Source organism: Anthonomus grandis, chromosome 1, assembly GCF_022605725.1.
Source record: "Anthonomus grandis grandis chromosome 1, icAntGran1.3, whole genome shotgun sequence".
NCBI classification, from domain to species: Eukaryota; Metazoa; Arthropoda; class Insecta; order Coleoptera; family Curculionidae; genus Anthonomus; species Anthonomus grandis.
The window spans coordinates 35,558,421-35,585,014 of NC_065546.1; the positions used below are offsets into that span (position 1 = coordinate 35,558,421).

Consider the following 26,594-nt stretch of genomic DNA (forward strand, 5'->3'; position numbering starts at 1 on the left):
TTTTACAGAATTGTTTAAGCTTTCCATGTATTTGACTTTATTTGCATTTCGTGAATTAAGTCATTAAAAATTCATATTTATTCCAGGCTTATAAAGTATTTCATGAATTGAAAGAAATACAATTTTTTAAAGCATTTAATTTTTTCTTTATTACAGCCATTTGCCGGAATTTTTCTTATTTTCCATACATTTGACTTTAATTATGCCTTAAAAGTTATGTTTATTCCAGACTTTTAAAGATATTTTTTCATTTTATTAGAGGCCCATTAAAGCCCTTTATGAATTGGAAAAATTCAAATCGTTTATTTTTTGCTTTATTCGAAATATTTTTTCGTATTCTTTAGCGTTCTAGATTAATCTTTTCATCGTATTAAAGTAATTATTTCTATCAGCTCAATATGCTTCTTCTAATAAAAGGTCGTTGTTATTCCATGTTTTTTTTGTTTCAGGCTTCTGGTATTAAATACACTATAGCTGATATCATTTTCAGATAATTTTTTATCCTTTCGTAGGTATTTGAGGTTATTTAGTATAGTTTTTAAGAGATATGTTTTTAGGAGATAACCTAATAGAGAAACCACGATTGTTATGCACATTCTTTATGGCCCAGCCCTTTCGTTCAAACTCGGTTTGGCACTAAAGTACTACTCGCCCTGATCCCAAATACCGCGTCAAATCAGTTTGATTGTATTAACGATTGCTTAAAATAATACTCACCAATACTCATCAAATCACGCATTTAAGTAGAAACAATCACGAGAATTTACATTTTACTTAACCCTGCCGCATGCATCTTTCGACCTCTCAGCTGTTTCGTGCCCCAAAAAAGTAAATTCTTCCCTTGTCGTAGGTGAAATAGTATATCTGGGCCCTGTCACACTTAATAAAGATAAATTGATTAACCCAGGGGGTGTACAAGTCGAAATTATCCCTATTATGAAAAGTCCTTGCGGTTCGCCGAAACCGATTAAGAGAAAAACTACCAAAAGGGCACGTTCCGAGATGGGATTTTATAAAACCAACCGTTTGGTCATAGAAGACGATCGAGGAAGTCTACCAGATATCAAGAAAAGTTCCTTATATGAGACGGTCATTGAAATGACCCCCGAACGGTTTATTGGTAGAGGTAGGCTCAGTCAGGAGTCGGTCATATCTAACCAGGACAGACTGTCCAAGAGTCTCGGTAGCACCGACTCATTTCCCCCACAGTCAAGTCTTATGGGAGCAGTAAAGCAATGGCTAGAGAAATCGAGTCCTTTCAGCTCTACGCATAGTATCAATACTAGTGTCCACGAGACTATCGATAGTGGGTCAGTTTTCGAAGATTTGGAGGATCTGGACAGTTCCTCAGCCTATTATCCTGATCCCTTTATCCCAAACATTGTGATCTCTGAAGACCAAGAGAATAATAACCTTCTCGTTAATAAAGCGGAGAGAGACATAATAGGTAATTTATTGACCCGAAAAGTTGACGGGGCCCTATAGTAGTTTGTTTCTATTTTACGATTTTGGTTTTTGCATGCTTTGGTGATTTTAGAAAGAAATCCGTTGAAAGTAGCGTTTTCTTTTGTCCAAGTTTGCACAAGCAGTCTTTGGCTTTTTGTGTTTTTTCCTTTTGTTTTATTTAGAAATCATCTTGATGTTGTGTCAAATTCATTCCGTCATGGTAAGTCGAACTTAGCTCATAGTATTACAACATTTGCCTGCCCCCAACCCGCTTAACCTAAAAAGAAAAAAACACACAAACCTAACCTTATTATATTGCTAGATCCCGCTAACCATTAACCGTCTTTTTAGAATCTAACAGCGGACTAACCCAAGAATCACCACTAACAACCACCGACTCGTCCATACCCCAACCAAAACCTCGTACCGCAAAACCGGAAATACCCTTAGATTTTTCAAAAACAACCCCTAAATCTGACAAGATCATGTCTCCCGTGAGAGATGATCTGCTAGACGACGACGGAGATGACTTCGCCACCTACTCGGACCGTAAGAAATTTTGGGAGAACGTCAGCAAAGATTCCACCAAGAAACGGATGAGCTTACACGAAATGACTGCGACAGACAAGGAAATCATCAGCAAAAAACGCACGTCAGTCCATGAGATCGGCATGCCCCCGATTCCCAAGCCACGTTCCACCATACAAACCACTCGCAGTGAAACATCTGAAGAAGAACCACGCAAACCAGCGGCGAAAGAAAAAACCGCCGCCGAAATAAAACTGGAAAAAGCCATCGAAGCTGAAAAGATCCACGCACAAGAAGAACTCCAATCGATTATCGAGGGCATCGAGAGAAATGATAAAACCGAAAAAATATTGACGGAATACCAAGCTTCGTTCATGCCACCGGCGGAGCGCAAAGAAATATTCAAAATCACCCAGCAAAGCTCCGACAGTCAACTAGATAAAGACGACAGCTTAGACTCAGATAAAGCTCAGAAAGGCAGCAGCCAACAAATCGAACACACCGGCTACATATCAGACAGCGAGGACGTAGAAAATGTAATCTCAGACTCGGAAATTGAGGATCGCGTACCCCAGATCAGAGAGAGACAAATGAGCGTTTTCGCCCCTCCAGTGACCCAACGAAAAACCATTTACGAACGCTCCGCCTCGTTGCCCACCGAGGACTTGTACGAGGTTTCCCGTAACCTTAAACAACTAAAAGAAAAATACGAGCAAAAGATTAAAGAGGACATGATCGAGGAGCACCTCGTGACTGATACAGAAGAAGACTCTTCTCCGGAGAGAAAAACCTTGGCAGCCCTACAAGAAGAACGGATTATGACTGTAAGGTCTTTTGTAGATGAGGCCATGTCCAAAATTGCAGAAGAAGACTCCTCTGAGGAGAAGTCTTATAATACGAAGAAGCCAACCGAGGCCGACTCAGAACTTAAAAAGTCTGTAAGAGATTTAGCCAAAGACTTCGAAAGGCAAGTCAGTGCTGAGAAACCCGCCAAGTCACCATCATCGGAAGAAAAAAGTTTCCACGAACAAGAGGCGAAAGAACACGTGCACGTTGACAAAAGCGAATTAGAAGTTTCTGAAAAAAAAGTAGACACTACCTTACAGGTTACCGGCGAATATATTCCAGAGATAACCGTAACTCTCTCAGGTAAACAGAGACGTATCAGTGAAGAAAGTGACGATTATTCTGAAAAAGCTGAACCAATCGTGGCTGCATCACCAATCTCTGAATCACTTGAAGAGGCATCACCAATAAAACAGTCTATAGAACGCGTGCAAAGCACTGTATGGGAAGCCACCATCGAGAACCAACCAGACTTCGACGAAAAAGCTGACGTAATCAAAAACCAACAAAGCATAACCGAGGAATTTATTGCTGCAGAAAGATTGCAAGAAGAAAAGGACCAAGGGACATCCCTGACTGAATACGGTGACATAACATCAATAGAAGAAGATGAATATTCGCAAGTGGAGCATATTATTAAGCGCCAATCGGTTACAGACATTGACAAATATGAGCAATATAGTACAGATTACAAAAGTGAATCGCAGTACTTACCTACAGAAGACGAAATGTCCCAGCTAGAGAAAGACCCCACGAAATCCGAACTATCTGCCATCAAAGAAAACATATCAGAAAAGCTCACAAAAGAAATTCATGACAAACTGAATGAAAAACTAAAAGCTCAAGACATTATGATAGAAAAAGCGGTTTCAGAAGAAGTGGATGATCAAACTCTCGATGAGCTTAAAGACCTAATGGTTGAAGAGGCACTTGAGGAGTTACACCAACAAAAACACTTCGAGCCAGAGACTAAACAAGAAACTCTCCCAGCAAAAGACGAAGACTTAAGCATCGGCTTGAGAGAAGAATCCGACTTTGGTTCGGAAATTCATCTGGATCAGTCGGAATCGATTTCTGACCGAATCAAATCCGAGAGCCACAGCGAAATTGAAAAGATCATTCTTGATACCTTCCAACATATGAAAGTTGACCCGGTAGAAGCTAAGAAGATCGCGTCCCAACTAATCGAGGAAATTGAAAATGAAATTCAGAATCGCGGAGAGTTGACGCGGTCAGAGGCAAGTGAGGAGGTTCTGACCTTCAACCCGGAAATGTCGAACTATATTAAACAGCTGGCCGAGTCGAATGGTCTTGACGAAAGGGAGGTGGAGTTGGTCGAATCTGTTTTGGCAAGAAGACAACGCGAGTTAGCTAAGTTGGCAAGAGGAGACACCCAAACCTCCAGCATGGAGATTACTGATGAGGATTTGCGTTACAGCGGTACTGATATAGCTGACTATACACATACCCTAGAGCAACAGATGGGTCAACTAGAAGCTGAAAAAGTACACGATCTTGCGTTGGAATATGACCTGGTTGATCATGATTTTGAAGAGAAAGTTGATACCTTTGAGCAATTTGATGAGGAACATAAAACTGAAAAAGTATTCTCAAAAGACACTGAGGTCTACGAGGATTCCAAGGTGAAAACGATCAAAAAAGATAGCGTGGTATCCCTTTTAGACTCGATGAAAGGCGAGAAAAGCCATTCTAAGTATAAAAATGTTATCATTGAAGAAGACGAGACCATATCAGAATCCAGCGTTGAAGAACATTCCAAAATAAAATCACACATTGATTCGCAAGTTAATGAAGAACTTATGACTAAGACAGAGGATTTTGAAATGAAGAGAAGCGCTATAGGAAATATTGAGGCTGACATGACTCTTAAGGAAGATACTCAGACCGAGCACGTACATATTAAAACAGACACACTAGAAGAAACGCAAGCAAAAGAAGTCGCCGATGCAACTAAAACCACTGAAGTAAAAGGAAAATATGATGTTCATCAAATCACCAAAGAAATAACCACAGACGGTGTAAAAGACGTCACTGAAAAGAAACAAAACGAGTACACAGAACTAGTGCAAAAAGATGAAAAACTATTAAAAGAAGAACACAGCAAATCTGAAAAGCTTGAAGACGGCACGGAGGTCTTTACCACAACCACTATAGATAAAAAACACTTTGAAACAAAAAGTGAGCATGTCACCACAGACAAGACCACTGAAAAAGTAGTAGTAACTTCTTCAATCCAATTGGAAGGAGCGGAGCTTTACAAGCTGCTTGACGAAGCGAAAGCGGAAGTGGACGCTATAGTAACCAAAGCGGAGCAGGTTCATCGCACATCCAGCTCTGACTCAAAATCAAGCATAGAATCAGGGAAATCCCCTATTTTCAAAGAGACTGTCATTCTAAGAAAAACCAAATCAGACAGCAGCAGCAGCAGCTCAAACCTGAAGCCCGACAGAAAATCTGGCGTAGAGTTTGAAGCCTACTCGAGCTCTGGAGAAAGCCACTATCAAAGCTTCGAGATCGACAGCAGCAGAAGTCGACCATGCAGTTCTGACGTAGAAGGAATCATTGCGGCAGCTTCTTCCGAATATGACACTGCTTTGACTTCTACACTAGAATATTCAGCTAAATCCCACATTACATCCACAGACTACCATACTGCTATAAGCAGCTTAAGTTCTAAAGAAAGCATGAAAAGCTTAGACAGTGAGAGCTCAGGCAACTTGGCCAGCATTGAGATATCTGAACATTCCGAGACCTTGGTGCCTTCAACGAGTGATCTAGATGGCGACATCCTTGACTCAATCGATCAGCAGATTCTTGAGGATGCTGAACCGTCTTCTGGATGGACAGGCCACGGTCATCCTGATAGGCAAGTTTCAGACCTTATGGACTCAGAAATTATCAACGACTCCATGGATATTTCTGAGGAAGAACAGAACGAAGACAAGGCTATCGATGGCTTTTCGAAAATGAAGCGCTCAGCAGAAATGACCTTCCAACCGGAGCCCAAGGTATTAGCGCCCGAATCGCCACAAGAAACCGAAGAAAAGTTTGGACAAAGCCTCGACGACGGCAGTATTTTAAGTATGAGTGTCTCGAGCACATCAAGCGCAGGTCTCCAGAGGACTGTCATCGAAGTGTCTGAACGTATGAGTGTGTCGGGGGTATCCGAACACTTAAGCATGGAGGACAATGAAATGACTATGCGGGGAAGTCAGGAAAGTTTGCCGCTGACGCCTACGCAGCTTAGAAGTTGCGACATGGCAACTAGTACGCCACACATGCCAATAGATTGGGCTATAGAAAATGTGACAATAACAACATCCTCTGTGAAGGAGGACGGCATTTATAGTGCGAGCACACAAATCACTTCAGAAATAAGTGAGAGTAAGATCATTTTGGAGGAGCCCCGTAAAAAGGGCCACAGGAGAACTGAGAGCACCATGATTGGGATATCGTTACCTCAGCACCCCGTTGATTTAAAAATTAAGGAGCTGTTAAATGATGAGAAGGAAGCAAAAGAAGTGGATGAATCAGAAAAGGATGTAGATGAAAAAGAAAGTGATACAATATTTGATAATGATGTGCTCGACATTTCTCGGCCGCAGTCGGGCTTTAGTAGATCTGACCGGCCTACGTCTACAGCCTTTTCAGACCAGACCGAATCAGAAATCGTAGATTTAATGAAGTCCGATGTGACTGAAGCAACTGATCCTATTGAAAGACCAAAAACACCAGAGCCCCAGTTCGAATCTTCCGACTTTAGCGTCGATTTCGAGCAAGAATTTTCTCCAAAAACTAAAGAAGTAGCCATGGAACTCCAACGGAAACGCTCCACATCCAGCATATCAGACATTTCCAAAGAGATCCTAGAAAAACGGGATTCCCATGGGAAATCCAGCAGCACTTCTAGCGAAAAATCGAGTTTCGAGGAGGCGGAAGCCGAGGCAGCATTTAACATGGTGGCGCATATCTCGCCAGCTCATAAGATCAAACAGATTATACCGATCATAGAAGATGAAGATGCTGAAAAACACGAGCTGGAAATGCGCGAGAGGCAAAAGCGTGAACTAGAAGAAAAACGTGCCCAAATGAGAGACATTAGTCCCGGATTTATACCAGACATCACCGTAACTGATATGACTCCCGAATCTGAGCATGAAAGCATATCAGAGAAAGATGCTGTCCAAGCAAATACTAGCGATTCATTTGAGCAAATCGCCAAGGAAAGTAAGGAAGTTCAGGAGCATATAAATAAGGATCTGGAGAAGCAAACCGAAGTGCTGGAAAAGGAGTGTGAAGAATCTTCCCCACAAGACCATATTGAAGATGATATACTGACTTCATCGATGATGCAATCTACTTTAATAGACTCAATGGTCACAGAATCGCTCACGAGTGACATTGCTACAGTGATCGATGTGGCCGAAAAAGATATCGACTCCCAAAGTAGTGATTCATTCGAGATGCTTGAGAAACCCGACATAATTGACGACTTCGTAGTGATTGAAGAAGTAGGAAAAGAAGCGCACGAGTTTGACACCGAAGGCAAGAGCGTCAGAATTGAAATGAAATCCAAAAACCTTAAAAAGCACGATGAAGAAATCGAAAAATATTTAGCGCACTCGGCACCCACCCCGCTCACAGGAAATCAGACTTTAGATGAGTTCGGTTTCGAGTTTGAGGACAGTCCTCCCCAACCAGACGGACGAGTTGCTTCCACAAAAGACTACGGTGAAAGCTACGACAAAGAATTGGAAGCAAACAAGAAATGGATTGAACAGCAGTTCCAAGGTGACCAAGCAGCCATGATGGCCGCAGGCTATGGCTACGAAATGGAATTTGAGCGCGGTCCTTTGGAAGATATTAAAGAGGAAGACATTAATAACTTCGCGTCCAGTTACGGTTCCCAAAGGGAGGGTGGTGGAAGCGTTAAGGACTCTTACTCGAGCACTCCCGACTATGATGTTTTAGCAGGTCGGAAATATTTCACCCGTTCCGGAGAACAGGATGATATATCCATGAACAGCCTTCAAGAGTTTGAAAAGTTAGAGCAAGCCATGTCATTGGAAATGCGAAAGTTTCATCAAGGAAGTGATTCGTCCAGTAGCGGAAGTTCCAGGACGCGCTTCCGTAATGGAAAAAATAACACCGGAGATGATATCTCAGTGAGTTCGCTTAAGGAGTTTGAAGGTTTGGAGCATGCTTGCATACAAGCGCACAAAATCGAGATGAAAGTGAAAGAAGAGGAAGCGATGCTCACGCAAATTGATGAAGGCCAAGAAAGCATCGCTTCGGAGTCGGAAAGTTGCGAAACTGTTGGCACAGAAAAGAAAGCAGTTGAAGAAGACGAGGAAGACTATGACAAACGCATGTTTGAGATCGACGAGATCATTAAGCAGGCACAAACTAACGTGGAACGATTTGTCGATTTTAGAGAGATGGAAAAAACCGAGTCACTGGGGCGCGGCGATTCAATTGAAGAAGTCTCTAGGGTGCCCGAGTTAGAACTTGACGCACCTTTAGTAAAATCAACCATTAAAGTTCAGTGGAAAGAAAACGAGGATGTCATGGTTGCTTCTACTGACTCTTTGGATTTTAAACAAGAAGAGGATAGACGTGATAGTGCTGACAGCCTAGATGCACCACCAGTGGCAGATGTAATGACCGCGAGCACTGACTCCATTGAGTTTCAAGCGCAAAAGGCCAAAGAGAATATTATGACTGACTCAATAGAAATCCGAGATGAAAAAAGTAATATGGTATCAAGTGATTCTCTTGAACTGGCTCAAGCAACCAGTTCAGGATTTAACGTAATCCAAACTGATTCAATTGATGAGGATGGATCTAGGATTGGAGGTCATGACCATAGTAGCGCCAGTACAGGAAAAGACTTGAGTTCGTCAGCAAGAGAAGAGATGCTAGTGGAAGCGGACTTTATTCGAGATGATCGGGACGACGTGATGCTGCGTAGTATCGATAGTGTTGATCCAACCAGCTCTACGGCGACTCACGCCACCATGCAATATGAAACAGACTCAGTTTTTTCAGGTAGCTTTACTAGCGGTGGCTCAAACACCATGGTTTCATCAACCGACACCATTGACCCCACCTACCAAAAAGAAATGGTCGATGTAGGAGCTGCCGTTCGCAAAGTATGGTTTGATGATGAGTACAGCGGCAGACGCATAACGGAATATGTGGAAAAATCATCGAAACCTTACATTTCAGAGGTTGTAGAGCCCCTGGGTGATGGTCAATATTCCCACGTGATACATCGGAAAGTAGAAATGGCTCCGGAAGTGCGCAAGGTGACATTCACGGGTCCGGACGCGGATGAGCAATTGAAAAAATTTATGCAGGAGTTTGATGAGGGTCAGGACGTGGAGGAGACACAAGAGATTGATGAGTTTGGAAACGTGCACACTAGAAGGGTGGTAGAAAAGAGATTCATCGTAAAGGGTGATGATGAACAGCCGATGACTAAGGAGGACATCGAGAAATATTTTGAGGAATTAAATGAGCCTGAGGTGGTGCAGAGCCGCGGCGTTATTAGCAGGACTTCGGCTGAAGCGGTTTATACCCAAGAAGTAGCCGATGGCAAGAGTAAAATCACTATTACAAAGAAAATCGACGTCCCTTTAACCCAAAAATTAACAGGTTTGTGACTGCTACTATTGTTGGACGTTGGTAATTTCCCCCTTGTTTTAGTTGTTTTTATTTGATAATGCCTGTTGCAGTATTATTTTTATTTAGTACCAATGGTTGTTCCACATCACTTATTCACTTTTCTTTTTCAATTTTGGTAAGTTTTGGTTTTGCATGATGTTTTTAAAGGTGCATGGAAGTTCGATAATTTATTACTGACCTATTGACCCCGGTTGGATTTCAAATAATTCAATTGATATTTATCTTTACGTATGTTTTAGGAAATGAACAGTCGACCAGTTCGCAGCAGCAAACGACATCTCCGGCAAAAGGTAAAAAATTAAAGATAACCTTGTAACATTTTTATTAGAAAATTTGGGCGTGGCATTCCGGTAAATTATGATTTATATCTTAAAAAAAAAATGAAACTGGGCGACATTACTGAGCTTCAAAACAAGATGGCTATGTTTAACATACTGCCATTTTATTTTTATCTTTATTTTACTAAACGAAGTTGGCGTCTATTAGCCTTTTTAGTAGTCTTTAACTTTCGGAAATAAACTAAAGCCAAATGCATTAACAAAACAGTCAAAACACAAAAACATCCCGACAAACCGGCGCCATGCGAGGAGTACCGTCGTATCGGGGAAAACCCAGGCTCTGGCGCCAATGCAACCCCCGATTGCGTGTTTAAATTTTTTCTGTGTCCGCTCAAGAAAAAGTTTAGCGGTTCTTCGGACCACTTTTAGGTGTCCGCGTCCGCCCGAGAGAGTGTCCGTTAAAGCATATGGGAATTTAGTGTATTTTCAATGGGACCAAAAAAAATGTCCGCTCAAGGAAGTTGTCCGTCTATTGGAGGTGTTCGTATCGGGAGGTTTCACTGTATTTGCTTTCAGGTTCACATTAAAATGGTCTAAAACGTTTTCATCGCGAGCTTCATTGTCCCTTTGATAATTTTCTGGCGTTGGTACTTCAAAACTTCCATGAGTTCTAAGGTTCATGACAAGCCTAGCGAATAGTCTTGGACCTGGCAGTTGTGTCTCAGGATACAGTTCCAAATATCTGGCGATTGCAAGATTTGCATTCCTATTACATGTAATATAACATTCCCATATGTCAAATTTTTCTTCACTGGTATATCGCATGGCCATTTTCGGAAATTAAAAATTTAAACAAAACCCAATAAATACAAACGAAAACAACTAGATACGAAAAATTATTTAACACGAACAAGAACAAAAAATTAACAAGATAAGAACTACTAAATAAGATAAAAAGTTAAATCAAATAAATAATATTTTGCGGAATTGTCAGTAAATGACGCTAAATCAGTAAACAATAATAATTGTTTATACGACAAATGGCCTCCGTAGTCATGGCCTCCGCATTCATGACCAACTCCTCGAAAATGAACTTTGGTAACTTTTTGACATAAGAATGAACTATTTTCATAAAATGTTATACATCATTTTAAAGGGAAAAAGATCTTCTTAATTAATTAGCAAAAAAAAAAAATGGCCGCCATAAGAAAAAAAGAAGTTGAGGATGAAATCGAACCGAAACGTCGAAACAAAAACTGAAATCAGGTACACGTTGTCCTTAAAAAGTTGTCCTAATAATGTTTTTACAGATTTTAAAAATAGGTTGAAATAAAAAAAAAACAGCCCTTTTTCAAAAATGGAACTTTGTGATTTTCTCCAAATATTTCAAAATCGGAAAAAGATAAAATCCTTCTAAAAGCTTACAACTTTTCCCATTTAACCAATTTTCTATCTATTATAGTTTCCAAGATACCTATACATGTACACCCAATTTGGGCCACCCTGAATAGAATTAGTGACTAAATTTATACACTAGCATATCACTGTTACCGATTCAGTGAGTAGTTCAATATTCGATTTAAAAATTGGCAGCAGCATAGGAAAAGTCTTGAGATTCTACCACAAATTCAACGATATTGTCAAATTGTGCATCAAATTGGGCTGCTATTTTGTAATAATATCTCCACAATTTATCAATTTATGTAAACGTTTTACGCAATCATAACGGTATTAGTTTTTTTTTTAAGAAAATTGTAAAATTTGGCATCAATGCATATGAAATAGAGTCGATTGTTTACGATGTTAAAATTATATACATTTATGGTTTTAAAGTATAGTGCCATAAGTATGAAATAAATTTAGGGTTAGGTGTCAAAAAGTGGCAAATGAGAAGCTAATAAGAGATGAGGAAATATCCTGGGTGTACTACATTATGAAAGTTAAAACCATTTCAAGTATGCATGGATGGAAAATTTCAAAATTTTTTATAAAAAATAGGAAAAGTATAATATAGACGCACTAAGGCTTTGTCAATAACGCAGGCTTTTTAGAATTTAGTACGCTTAGAAAAATTATATCGGGTTATTTTCAAAAGTTAATTTTATTTTTTATTATAAAAAAATTAAATGGTAACGTTGTAAAGGTGACATTAATTTTTCTAATCAATTTTCATTTTGCCGGAAATCACCAAAAGTTTGGATTTTTAGGTGAAACCTCCGTAAATTTTCATACGGGGATAAAAAATTACATTCTGAGTACAATGACATCTAATATGTCAACTTCTGACATGTCTCACATATCTTATACCAGAACAGTTTTATTAATATGGACACTACTGCTTCTAACCCAGATTTATAGGGTGTTCTAAAAGGTTTTGTTTAGTTCTATAAAGTTAGAAATTCACGATAGTTGATAGCAAGATAATATTTAATTTAAAGATAAGATTTAAGTACGTAAAATCAGTTTAGCCAAAAATTTTAATTTAATAAGTTTAGTTTTTAGCGCCATCAGTGGGGTGTTTATAATAAGTGATGAGGGAATAGGTGGTACAAATTACTTAGGCCCACTTATTCTGTGGATTAAGATATTAAAGATTTACGTCTTGACACAAAAGGGGAAAATGTTTTAGTTTGTCTTCAAATTTTATACATTTTCTTTTTTTGGGTTTTGAGATTTATTTTTATTTGGAGGTTATTATTAACGGGGATTTTGGCGGCCACATTCAATGTCTTTATACATATTATGATATATTATAATAATAACTTACTCATGAATACCTCATCTCTATATTTAGTACCAACATCTTTTGAAAAAAAGTATTTATGTAGTCAGAAAAGTGGAAGTATATTTTTTAAAATAAACTTTTACATTAAAAACCAGGAAATAGCAGTCTTTATTGTATCGCTGAAGAACAACAGGGGCAGTTAGCTGTAAAAAAAATTAAACTTGTTTAATTAAGAAAATTATGGTTTTTTTACTATATAATTTCTCCTAATATTCTATACGCCACCTGACAATTCGAGTACTTTCCATTACAGCAGCCCTTTTGTTAACCATATTAAACTTAAATATAAGTTTTATCAGGTATCGCCATAAGGTTGAGACTAAGAAATGTTTGTCCTTTGCCGATAAGGCGTCCTTAAGCATCTCTATAATTGGAACCTCATTGTTTTTTTATTTAAAATATACAACTTGCCTTAGCAATTTGACAATATCCGTGTCAAGTCCTTTTGATTGTCCTGCATCTTTCCTTTTTTTTCTGTCTTTAATCCCTTTTTTTACAAAGTAGCATATTGTACTATAGGGAACCCCTGTTAAAATCCTTATTTTTTTGCAAAGCACTACAATCATTTGTGAACTGAGGATCATTCCTTAGATTGTTATAGACATTTAAACACATTTGTTTGGCGTCTGTACTTAAACAATTATGTTTTAAAACTGTTTGATTTTCCCCTGTAGCTCCCTGGTTCAGCTTCTCCAGCACTAGAAAATGAACTATAAGCATATATAGAAAATGAACTATAAGCTATAGCAGAACTATCCGAGTCTAAATCCCTGTCCAGATCACTTCTTTTACTGTTATTCTTTTCATCACAAATGTTATTGTCTTTCTTGTGCACCCATGGTCTCCATAAACCGGGACAAGCACTTTCCTCTTCATTTGCCAAATTTTCGTGACTATTTTCCCAGGGTCGAAACATTTTAAGGTCTTTAGGTATAATATCAAAACAAATCCACAAACACAAACAAAAAAAACACACTTCTGCACAGTAAAAACTGCAAAAAATTTAGGTGAATACAGGCCAAATTCTAAATTCTCCACTTTCATAAACGTGTAAAACAGCAAAACCGGTAAAACCCATTAAATAATAATAACCTCACATGACCCCTCTCCCAACTATTAAAGGTGATAGACCCATCCCTAAAGAACTTTTTTAAAGATTCATCCTTAAAGATCTGTTTAAAAGCACGACGAAAGTAATACAAAAACAACCCAAAAATTTATCTGGGTACGGCCCGTAATGCTCAAAATCAGTGGGATAGAGAGGGATACACAATCACTTGCACAACCTAAAGTAGGAATCGCCAGAACGCATATGTTTTCTTTGTTTAATAGACTGACTAAAAAGAGGTGAGAAGTCTGTGAGTGCTGGGAGTGTTAAAAATGTTTTGTAAAATGCTTGGATTTTAGTCCGCGGTCAATTTTTTGATATTATTTTCTTTCTAAAAATAGAAATTTACAAAATAAAAATAAAGAATAGTGGGTTTTGCGTATATTTAAAATGATTTCATAGATAAATTATATATAATGCTGCCATTTAAACATTATATCGTGCGACAATAAATAGGACATAGGCGCACTGACTATTTAGTGCGGCATCTGCGACACATCAAAGATTCTAAGTGGTAAAACTGTTTTGTGATTTGAATGTCACGCCAAAGGCTCCAACCATAGGACTATGAATGTTAAAATGTTTCTATGATTGATGTTATGTTGCCAAAATGTAATTTTTGCCTTAAAAAATAAAAAAAATTAGAAACTTAAGAATCACCTTTATTAAATACCGAACAAAAAATTAGTGAGCTTTACAGATAAACATGAACACGCGCGGATCAAACTAAATTAGTCAAAAAAATAAGCCCACATTTCTAGCTGTTTCGCCTTCAATTTAGGCCTAGTGTTATGTCGCTATAACTATACATAGATATAGGTTTAGAATAGTTTAGTAAAATCTAGTTTTATCCGATGCTATAGCAGCCGCTTCCGCAGTAACCCGTAGAAGGCAGTTTCGCTATGAAATCAGCATGGAAGACCAAACGGAGGTCAATCTAAGGGAACACGATTGGCGCTTTAACTTGCCACGATATGGTAGAGAATATCCCTATAAATAATTGTTTAAATCTGTTAAAACTTTGCAAGCTTTATGGCGAAAGCATGAAACTGACGGGCATTTAGACAAACTAGTAGGATAAACCGTTAACTTTATAAGAATATTCATCACCAGTTAACGGCTTGACCTAGTAATTTGTGACATCCTGTATACTTGTAACAGGGACGGCTTCAGAATTGTCAATAGTAATTTAATACATCAGCCGAAGTTTCATGATTTTAATGCAGTATCTAAATGTTTATGTACAAACTGTTCAGTGAATCACTTCCAACTCAACATAATTATTGTTCGAATGCTTATGTAGAGAGAAAATTATACATATACTAGACTATAACTTTTATAAGTCTCCTCCCTTTTATACGCCCCTTTGCCTGATATGCTGCCAGATATGCACGTTTATGTATCAACCAACCTAAGGAGAAACATAAGCAAAAATGTAACAATTTTATATATTTATATAACGTATAGTAAAGCCTGAGCATGTTCATATTGTATGTATGATGTTGTGATGTACCCCAACGGTTCCTATATTCAGAAGGATTAATGCACCTTTTTCTATTTCAGCCGAAACCGAAGAAACGCAAGATAAAACTGAAAAAGACAAATCAAAGTAAGATTAATGTATCTGTCTCTCTCTCTTGGACATCCCAAAAATGGATTTATAAACTTGACGTCCAGAAGAATATAACGGAAACCTCAAATCTCTCTCTAAAACTCTAAATGTCTGGAATTCGTTAAATGAATGCATAAAATATCGCGAAAGAAATAGAAATGCCTTCAAATGCCTGGAAGAAATTTAAAATTACTTCGCGACGGGAACAGCTTCAAATGAAAAAAAAATAAAAAATTACATTTATTCAAAAAAATATTTAAGTATCTAGAATATTATAAAAATGTATTCCATAAGCCTGAAAAAATGGCTTTAAATATTAAAAATCCAAACCCCTGGAATGTAAAAAAAGTTGTTCCGAGAACCTGGAACTGTCAACAAAACAAAATATTCCAAAAGCTTGGACTTGCCTGGCCTAAAAGAAGGCCCTTGAATATCAAAACATATATATGTAATTTTATTAGATAGGTCATTGTTCATTAGAAATTACAAAATATGACCTTTTATTACGGTTCCGATTTTTTTTATTTACAAAAAACTTGGCAGTTCAGAAATTATGCAGGCAAATTTTGACTAATCAAAAAAAATTTTTTTTTGGGAATTTCATATAACATGCTGCGAAGAAAATATGCACACATGATTAAGAAAGTTTTTAGTACCATAATCATTCTTGTCACTTTTGTAGTTTATGTGCTATGATTTTTTATAGCGCGCGGAATTTAAACTCGGCGCCTTGCAGAAACTGATAAAACAATCAAGCGATGTTTATCTTCCTTAATATAGTTATACTCACTACGTTTTTGAGCATTTTATACGTATAAAAGGTTGCGAAAAAAACATTAAAAGAAAAGTATGAAAAGATCATAATATGCGATTATTATATTAGGCTTCTTCGTTTTCTGATTCTGAAATATCGTCATTAAAACTTAAACTATTATTGCATAATCTGCATTTACATTCTATCATACATTTTAATCCCTGTTTTACGCAAATACATCTAGTACTATTGCAATTTTTGTCTCAACATTTTATGGATAAAAGTTTTCTTAGTTCTACTGGCACTGCGTCAACTGGGCAACATTACCAACAAAACAGTTGATAAACATATGCACAGGAAAAGTTGCAAGTGACGAAGTAGAAAAAAGTCTAAGTAGTTTCTTGGAAACAGCTACAGTAAAAACATTATTGGAAAAACCTCCTGAAGTTTGGAAACCAATGAAAAGAGATAAAGTCTTAACGTTCAAAAATACAAAAGCAAAACCCAAAACTGCCTCACAAAAATCACTTATCGGCACCGAATTTATGTTTCGGAGGATCATATGTGCCGCTCGTTTCCAAGAAATGGATTTGCCAAACATTTTATCTTATGAACTTGCGCCTGTTCCGGCGTCTATGTTCCATGAAGATGGTGCAATGCGCAAATCAACAAAATCTGATCTTTCGAAAAAGTTAGAATCATTTACTAATACGTTATTCGTCCACCAATAGATTCATATGTTATTGATAGTATGGTACTTATTCAAGAGTTAAAGTCATCTACATTTTCAACTTTTAACGATTTGGGGCACCTGCTATTAGCAAAAATTGGGAGCAATGGAAGAAAACACGGTGCAAAAAAATTTACAGTGATTTTGGATACATGCACTACTCATTCCCTAAAAAATGCTGAAAGGTCTAACCATGGTGACTCAAATGTAGTTGTGTTTAAAGTGAGTCGCACGTGAAAAATTCCTAATTTTAACGAGTTTCTTAAATCATCTGCAAACAAAAGAGCGTTATTAGTTTATTTAAGCGACTACTTTCTTCAAAAGTGTTCCGATTCATTAAATAGTCATGAAAAATTAGTAATAGCTGGAGGATTCGAAAATACAAAGCAAGGGTTTCAAATTACGTGCGATAGAGAACCCGAAAACTTGATATCACTGAACAGCAGTCAAGAGGAAGCAGACACTAGAATCATTCTTCACATTTTGTCAGAAACTTCACATAGCAAATTCATTTTAGTAAAATCGGTAGATACTGATGTGTTGCTATTACACTTTTATAGTATAACACCAGAAAAATGTAAATTGTTTATGGAGCTGAGACACAGCAAGAATAGGCGCTTCGTTGCCATCCACGATATAGTTAAGAAACTTGGCCCTCTAGTAACCAAAAACCTATTAGCTATCCATTGCTTAACTGGTGGCGATAATACCAGTACATTATATAAAATAGGCAAAAAAAACGCTTTTGATATGTTACACAAAAACATCGAGAGCCTTTCACAATTAGAAATGCTTCCAATATTATCCGAAGATGAAGCCATGGATGTTGCCAGTAAATTTATTTTTTTGCTGTATAAATACAAAGATGAAAATGTTAAAAACTTAAACAAATTAAGATTCCACCTAACAACAACCTTAAACAAACCTGCTTCTGAACTTCCGCCGACCGTAGATGCTTTTGGACTACACCTAAAAAGGTATTATATTTCCCACTTTAGCACTCTAAAAAGGTTATTAATATTTAATTTTTGTAGGTGTATTTACCAATTAAAAACTTGATATAACAGTTATTTACCAGAACCTGTATATCAAAATCCCGCCAAGTTTGGATAGGTGTTAAAAGAACATGTGTGGGTACCACAGTTTACTATTAAAGACCCAGTGCCAGTAGAACTAAGAAAACTTTTATCCATAAAATGTTCAGACAAAAATTGCAATAGTACTAGATGTGTTTGCGTAAAACAGGGATTAAAATGTATGATAGAATGTAAATGCAGATTATGCAATAATAGTTTAAGTTTTAATGACGATATTTCAGAATCAGAAAACGAAGAAGCCTAATATAATAACCGCATATTATGTTTTTTTTTCGCAACCTTTTATACGTATAAAATGCTCAAAAACGTAGTGAGTATAACTATATTAAGCAAGATAAACATCGCTTGATTGCTTTATCAGTTTCTGCAAGGCGCCGAGTTTAAATTCCGCGCGCTATAAAAAATCATAGCGCATAAACTACAAAAGTGGCAAGAATGATTATGGTACCAAAAACTTTCTTAATCATTTGTGCACATTTTCTTCGCAGCAGTTATATGAAATTCCCAAGAACAACATTTTTTTTCGATTAGTCAAAATTTGCCTGCATAATTTCTGAACTGCCAAGGTCATCCATGTTTTGGGCATATTTAAAATAAAAAATTCGGATCATTTTATTCTTTGAAAGAAGCCCCTAAGTGTGTGTGTTAAAATAAAAAAAAAATCATGTCAATCGCTCAATTAGTTAAGTAGATACTAGAGGGGATGTATAAAAAAACATGATTTTTAAAAAAGGGAAGTTTTCACAGTTTTTTGAAAATAAAAAAAGTCGTAACCGCAAAAAAGGTCATATTTTTTGGTTTCATATGTAGAATCATATTCTTGAGAATACCCAATAGGTCTGATCTTGTTCTAAGCTCATAAAAAAATACGACACAATTTTGCTTATTATTTACTCCCCTAAAATAAAAACGGCCTTAAATGCCTCGAATATTATAAAAAATTATTTTGTAAGCCCTGAAAGAGTGACTTTAAACATCAGAAAAAAATTTAAGGGCTTCAAATTCCTGGAATATTAAAAAAGATGATGAAAGAGAAAAGTCCCTAAAAAATCGCTTGAAATAACTGGAATAATATAATAAAAAAAATATTCCATAAGCTTGAAATTGCCTTAAAAGAATGGAATTGAATACCAAAACAAACATTGAAATGGCTTTAAATGCCTGGAATAAAATAAACAGTGATTCCAAAAGTTTGGAATTGTCTCAAAAGAATAGCTTTTAATACATGAAATGAAATAAAAAATCGACTTCAAAAGAGTGAAGTGAAACTATTTTTAAATAAAGTTGCAGCTTCCAATCTGGAAAAATCTATTTAGTTCGAAGTGTCTGGAATAAAATGTGAAAATGACTGGAAATGACATCAATAGCTTGGAATACCGATTGTCATTCTTTTCACGGAATACTGGTTCCCAAATGACCACTTATCCCCGAATTGCAATTGATGAACGTTTTTTTTCCCCAACAATAGTTTTCTAGAAACACTGTTAGCCCGAACAGAATTTTTTCCGAAAAGAATGTCATTCGAACTTTTAAACTACTTGCAAGGTCAATAGAAATAGGCGTTTTTCTTTAAATAAAAATAAATCGAATTACTGAATAACGCAACCAAGATGACTGAAGAACCAGAAGACGTATTCTCTGGGTAAACATGAAATAATTTCAACTGCCTAGGTTCTGTTTGAATATCGAAAAAATTGTGCGTGAAGAAGATTCTAAATTGTTTAGACAAACTAAAAAATAAAAAGAAATGGGAACCGCCTGGAGTTCAGAAGTCTTCAGTCTCAAAAAATATCTCTGAATTGCCTAAACAGGATTGTATATTATTTAGACGGACCAAGAAATAATTATATTTGCCTGGACTTAATTTTCAGACTCGATTTTTTTCTCTGAGTACTTATATACTAACTTCATAGATAGACCAATTAGCCTCAATTTTAGTCTGAAATACGTTTTTTTTAAGATAAATTCTGATTTGTCTAGATACACCAAGAATATGTAACTGTATCATAAAAATAATGCAATGTCGACTATCTAATTATTTCAACTGTTTTAACGATTAAAAAAATCACTTGAATGCAGAAAAATTTCCCACACATGCCATAAAATAATTTCAATTGAATTGCTATGGTGGATGAATGAATGATTTCAGCTGCCTTGACTCAATAAATGAAATCACCTCAATTGAAATATTTACTCTGAATTTTCTAACCGCCGAACAACTAGACCCAACCGTGAATAAATTTTATTACTGGATAAAATATTATTACTCGAGAAAAACAGTTGTTCGTGAGAGATAACTAATTTGGTAAAATCGTTTCGAAATAAATAATAGTTTAAAAAAAACTAAAAGAACACGCTTTTATTGCTAATCGAACTTAAAAGTAGAATATATTTTTTAATTACAAAGAGTTTTTATTACAGTAGTAAAAGGTCGGATAATCAATCACAATTAATTACCTGAAATAAAAATCATAATAAAATTTAAGTTATTAACAGAATAATTCAAATCAGAGTAAAAAGCGTGGGGTACTCGATATATGAGAGAAGAGATATGAAAATGAAGTAAAATGCACCCCACGCTTATGATTTTTATTTGAGGTAACTAACTATGTTTATTTTTGAAAGTAATAGACAATGGTAATGTAGAAACAGGTAGTCGGACTGAAATTGTCTTTGTTTTTGGTACAACACGACGTTTCGGTCGGTAAGCCTCCACATCATTATAGACTACCAAAGGTTCACAAGGAATTGATACCACTGCGACCCGTTACTAGCTCAAGGGATTCGGCAACGTCAGAACTTTCTAGGTTCCTTTTAGAAATAATCAAACCACTCCAAGGGAATACTGATTCATACGTTCAAGAACTCCAGTCATTTTGTGGATCTACTTCGACCTATCAACATCGGACCAGAGGATAGAATGGTTAGCTTTGACGTGGAAAGTCTTTACACCAATGTCCTGATTGGAGATTCCCTGAAGATTATCCAGGATAAACTGAGTAATGACACGTCACTTCCGTCTCGAACCAAGCTTCCGTTCCATCACTCCTCCAAGCTTCCAACTCGGAGGAGTGATGGAACTTTTGCAGGTCTGCCTACGTAATTCCTATTTTCAAGTGAAAGATAGGTTTTACGGTCAGGTTGAGGGTCTGCCAATGGGATCATCGTTGTCTCCGGTGGTAGCCAACACATATATGGAATGGTTTGAGGAACAGGCAATCAGCACCTCACGATAAAAGCTAAAGATGTGGCTGCGATACGTTGATGACACATTTATCATCTGGGATAAAGGAGAAGACAAACTTTAGGGCTTTTTACACCACCTGAACAACATGGTGCCAAGTATCAAATTCACCATGGAGACGGAGAAAAATTCGACGCTGCCATTCTTAGATGTTCTTGTCAAGAATACAAATGGTATTATAACAACGTCTGTGTATCTAAAGTTTTGTTGGCTAAAGTTGGAATCATCAGGTCTCTGTACAACCGAGCCGTAACCATCTGCAATAACGACGCAGACTTTAAGGCGGAAGTAGCACTTCTTACCAAAGATCTGCAGCAGAATGATTATCCCGAAAAACTTATCCAGAAAACTATCCAGAGGTCGATGGCGAAGGAAACTAGAACCAAGCAAGAGGATGAATCAACTGGGCTTTTCGCAATCCCCTATATAAAAGGTACATCCGAGAAAATCCGACGAATTGCTAAGAAGTTTAAACTAAAAACCGCCTTTAGATCTGGCAATACAATAAGAAGTTCTGTTTCCAAAACAAAGCCAGAATCTTCAGCAGACACCAAAAACTGCATCTACCATATCCCTTGTGAGTGTGGCGACTCATATGTTGGCGAAACCAAAAGACCTTTGGCAGTTAGGACCAAGAAACATCGCAAATGGACGAGTACTGGAGAAGTAGCCAGGTCAGGCATTGCTGAACACGCTTGGACAAATGGCCATAATATTCACTGGTCTGAAACAAAAATCCAAGGATTGAATCACACTGGCGAAAAAGGAAATTTCTGGAAGCTGCCTACATAACGCAAAACCAGGACGTCTTCAGCCAACCCAGTGTGGATGTTCCCAACATAAGAGACCTCTTCTAGCAGAGGCTCTCTTCACGAATCATCAGAATTCACGCCTCATTGATCCCATTAATCATATATAAGCCTGCAGAATAGGAAATTGCTTTAGTTTACACTTGATAACAGTCGGAGATACTTACCGACCGAAACGTCGTGTTGTACCAAAAACAAAGACAATGTCAGTCCGACTACCTGTTTGTAACTAACTATGATTGAATGTCCAACCTTCTACTACTGTAATAAAAACAAATTGTAATTAAAAATTATTTTCTACTTTTTAGTTCGATTAGCAATAAAAGCGTTTCTTTATAGCTATTATTTATTTTGTAAAATAATTTCAAAATTTATGTTCTAATTATTTTGTTGTAATTAATAAGAAGTCGTAAATCATATTACAGCTTATATGAATATTAGAGTGACCTGGTTTATGAGATTTATTAGTACCCCCACATGTGTAAGGAATAAACAAGGTGATAATGCAACTACTTTAAAGAAGCCCTCTAGGCAGGTTCAAGAATTGATTATTCCTGGCAGTCCTAATTAGGATAATGGTAAACTGTTATCAAATTATTGCATTGTCATCGGTCCTTGATACGTGTGCAAAGTTTCAAGTTCATCAGAATTTTAAAAACCAGTAAAAATTAAACTCAAAGATTCCGTTACATACATACATAGATACAACCCGAGCTAATAAAAGCATGTTAAAATGACTTCGGGATATTTTCGGAAGTATTCAGGAAAATGATAATGCAGAAATCGGCATCCGGGAAAACTAAATTGGCGCTAAACAACGTCAAGTTTATAAATTCCTCTTTATACTTTTTTTTTAGGTGGAAGTTTATTTAATTTTTTTTGCAGAAAAGTGGCAGATCTACACCAACTCTCCGACGAAATGAAGGATCTACTTAAAGAGATGGAGAAAGAAAGCAAACAATAAACCTCTGACTTATTTCGACCTCTATTAGTGATACATAATATATGAACGACGACGAAAAACCCAATATTAGCATTTGCCTATATATAGTGAAATATAGGAAATTTTTTTTTTTATATAGGTACATTACTATTATACGACTTTTGACGAAATAAATATGTACAACACAGAATCAAATGCAAACCTACGTTCCCCCTAATGACGCAATACATATGGTAAAAGTAGTTTCAATAATAAAATCGCTTGCCAGTAATAAGTTACCATATTAATTTTAAGGAGTACTGCTACCTTTAGCTTCTTAATGTTAAGTTCATATTCAGAAGACATTGTCCAATTCGCGAAATGTTGCTGTCCGAATAAAAGTAATTCCATATTTCAAACACTATCTCTATTGTTGGGGCTTTAAGAGTTCCACCACTTATTTTAGAAAAATTGGTAGCATATGTAGCCAAAGATCTACACTCAATGAGGATTTAATCGTGTAGATCCTTAGCTATAGCACAAGTTTACTTATACATATACAAATATTGTCTTGTGCAATTTTCCCTTTTAATGTTTTTTTTTTTGTATAGAAGCAATTTAGATAAGGTGTCGCGAGCGTTGTCGCCATCGTATGTACGAGTATTGAATTGCTTTTAACAATAATAAATAAGGTTTTTAGATAGGTAGTAAAGAATTGGCGGCAGCGCTGGCGGACAGCCGTTAGGAAAAGAGTACTTATTTTACTAAAAAAAGTATTGTAAGAAGGACTCGGTTATATTTTTAACGCTTGCGTTTTCTGTTAAAGCTGTTATTTTTTATATAAATGGATTTTACGTAAGTTAAGGTTACCTGATATTATTTGTATAAAATGAATTTTAGTTTTAAGTATCAACCTTTAGTCAGTCAATAGCTTTAAACATTCGCCTGGGTTCATTCTTAATGCTGATGCCTGCCATTGAGAATGGTTTAGTGGTTTTTACTATTTTCGACAGTATTTTGCATATAGTGGTTAAGAAAGAATTCGAGGCGAATATGTTATATTATTAATTTATTTATTTAAGTCAATGTGAATTTGCGATATATTTAATCCATGTATCAAAAATAATTCAACGTCTAAATATAAAAGCTTTCAGTATATCATGCAATGTTTTTTATTTGACCAAGAACTCCTAAGAAATGCTTCAGTATTTACCCAGCAAAGTGAAGCTTCCTGAAATGAGCAATGAGATTTTCCGAGATCAATAATAAACCCGTTTTGGTCTTGTTACAACAAGGCCAGGAGCGTGCACCAACCAAAATACGAATGTAATTTTTTAATTAAATACCTTAAAGGTCTGGAAGAAAATGTAAAGTTTCTTTAAGTGTCAAAGGGATGGAAGTTCACTTCAATTGCTTGAAGTTTTAAAAATTATTCCATATCTGTAAAATTAAAAAAAAATACTCTGAAAGAGAAGAATATTCAATTAAATAATAACTCTAAGAAACGAATTTATTATCCAAAATTGACACTATACAGTGTATGGAATTCGTCCATGTTCAAAGAAACTAACATATTAAACATTATATTCTACATTACTCTATCACTATCACTAAACCTAGTTTACATGCTCAAAAACATGATTAAGCATATAAAACAGTAACATAAAAAAATATATATGTTAGGGGAGCGGGGGGGAATTGGAGCCACTTAATGCATTATTGTCAATAGAAATATTTAAAAAAACTTTCAAGTTCTTTCAAACATACCAGCGTTTAAAAGGATTTTTTAACGTTACATTTTAATAACAGTTGTGGAAAAAATGAATTTATTTCTTTAACTAACTCTAAAACTTTTTAAAAAAGTGCGTTTGGCTCTCATTTCCCACAAGGATTGGGTAATGGGAGCCAGATTTATTATTGTAGTTTTTAAGATCTTTTTAATAAGTATTAAGCTAGTTTTCATAAGAAATGGACTTTATTTGAAAATGTAACAAACGTAACATAAATTCTTAAGCAAAAATACCTACATGCTAAAATATAACTACCGTCGTAAACAAAAATCACAAATATAACCCTCTGCATCTTCTACGCCTGAACATTCAGAGTGTGCCCAACTGCCACAATTCGTACAACGGTACCACAGTTCATTATTTTTTCCAACGTCACAAATAATGCATCTAACATGAGCGGCGCTGTCGCTAGGATCATCGCACTCATCGTCGTCACAAATATCTTTTTCACTTATCTCTTCGTCTTCTGAAGATGACGATTCTTCAGTAACTTGTTTTTTGTTCGTGCCTTTTTTGTAAACAACTTTTCTTGACTCCGTTTTGGACACATATTTGCTAATAACTGTTTTCTTCAAAGGTTCTTCATCTTCTGATGACCACAATTCGTCTGCTCCTACTTGTCGTTTAGCACTTTCTATTTTGCTGTTCTTTTTAGTTTTGTTTATGTTCTCTGTTTTCATGCCTTTACATGTTCTTTTTTTTCATCACGTTCTTCTTTCTTTCGCTTTTTTTCTTCAAAAAATATCTTCATAGGTGTCTGGGTAAAAATTTCGGAATGCTGTTTTCGTGTTTGTCTTAAGTTCTTGCTTTTATTATCGTCTTTTTGAGGCAATGGGGATATTATAGAAAGGAGATCAGAGATGGACGACGTATTAATGGACTGATCAGATTCATCTTGCCATGTCGAACAACCTGGTACGGGATCGCATCATGATCGACTACTTTCATCTTTTGTTGGTGTTTTATGAATCACAGGAGACCGTGTCTGATTTTGGGCATTGTCTTTGCGATTTGCTTCTGTTATTTTAGAGCTACTTGCCAGTGATCCTGTTGTCATCTCATTAGTATCCACGCAAGCTGGTGGCACACAATTATAGACAAAATCAGCATCAGTAAAGATATCTGGCTGGTATAGAAAAATACCTGTGCATCTGATCCAAAGAAGCAACTTTGGAATAAGCTTTGTTAAAAAGACTTGCAACATCATATGGAGTGATTTGTGTGAGGTTATTTGACTTGTAATTGTCACATTCTTTATAGTAGGACTTCTTTAGTGGACCATAAACTGTTACATCTAACGGCTGCATCCGATGTGATGAATGTGGTGGGAGGTACAGTATCGTAATGCAATTTTCTTTGCAGTTATTGTAACTTTCAAGCGTTGCATGACTAGAATGATTATCTAGAATAAGTAATACTGGTTCATCACGATTGGGCTTAACAAATTTTACAAAATGCCTAAGCCACAATTCGAACATTTCCTCATTAGTCCAGCCGTTAAAAGTAACCTGATATTCCGCATCTGGAGGCCCATCCTTAGCAAGTAGTGGAGAAAATCGTCTTCTGGGGAATATAAAAAATGGAGGCACAAACGATCCGGCAGCGCTCATGCAACAAATTACAGTAATGTTTTTGCCACGCTCCCAACTAGTTGCCGAACGTACCCTTTTTTGACCTTTTCTAACCAATATAGTTCCAGGTTCTTGAAAACCGTCGTTATTCCCGTTTCATCCATATTAAAAATATTGGACTTCTTGAAATTCTGTTTAGACAAAACCGTGTGAAGATTGTCGAAAAAGCGAGTTACCTCGTCCTTGTTAAAACCCTTGATGCGGTTTAAACTCGTGGCCTCAGGTTTACGAATGCTGATCGTGGAATTCCGTCCTAAGAATCCATCTAGCCAGTCTCTTCCAGCTAACTGCTTCTGTTTATTAAAG

General features: G+C 36.5%; 1 protein-coding gene and 2 long non-coding RNA genes across 3 annotated transcripts in view; 2 read left to right on the plus strand and 1 right to left on the minus strand.

Moving 5' to 3' along the window:
* LOC126745301 (titin-like) overlaps positions 1-24,028 on the plus strand; it is a 123,738-nt gene extending 99,710 nt beyond the window's left edge. The window contains exons 24-28 of the mRNA XM_050453076.1: positions 1,798-9,498; positions 9,768-9,818; positions 14,563-14,676; positions 15,263-15,308; positions 22,831-24,028. Coding sequence (XP_050309033.1) covers positions 1,798-9,498; positions 9,768-9,818; positions 14,563-14,676; positions 15,263-15,308; positions 22,831-22,909 — 7,991 coding nt within the window. The 3' untranslated portion in view covers positions 22,910-24,028. The remainder of the gene's footprint in view (positions 1-1,797; positions 9,499-9,767; positions 9,819-14,562; positions 14,677-15,262; positions 15,309-22,830) is intronic.
* Positions 15,315-19,917, plus strand: LOC126733531 (uncharacterized). Its single transcript, XR_007659746.1, has 2 exons — positions 15,315-17,772; positions 17,830-19,917. It is a non-coding gene; the product is annotated as an uncharacterized LOC126733531 (long non-coding RNA).
* On the minus strand, positions 20,256-22,195 carry LOC126733539 (uncharacterized). The gene is made up of 3 exons (XR_007659752.1): positions 22,113-22,195; positions 21,925-22,057; positions 20,256-21,860 (listed from the first exon to the last, which is right to left on the minus strand). It is a non-coding gene; the product is annotated as an uncharacterized LOC126733539 (long non-coding RNA).
* Positions 24,029-26,594: the final 2,566 nt, after the last annotated feature.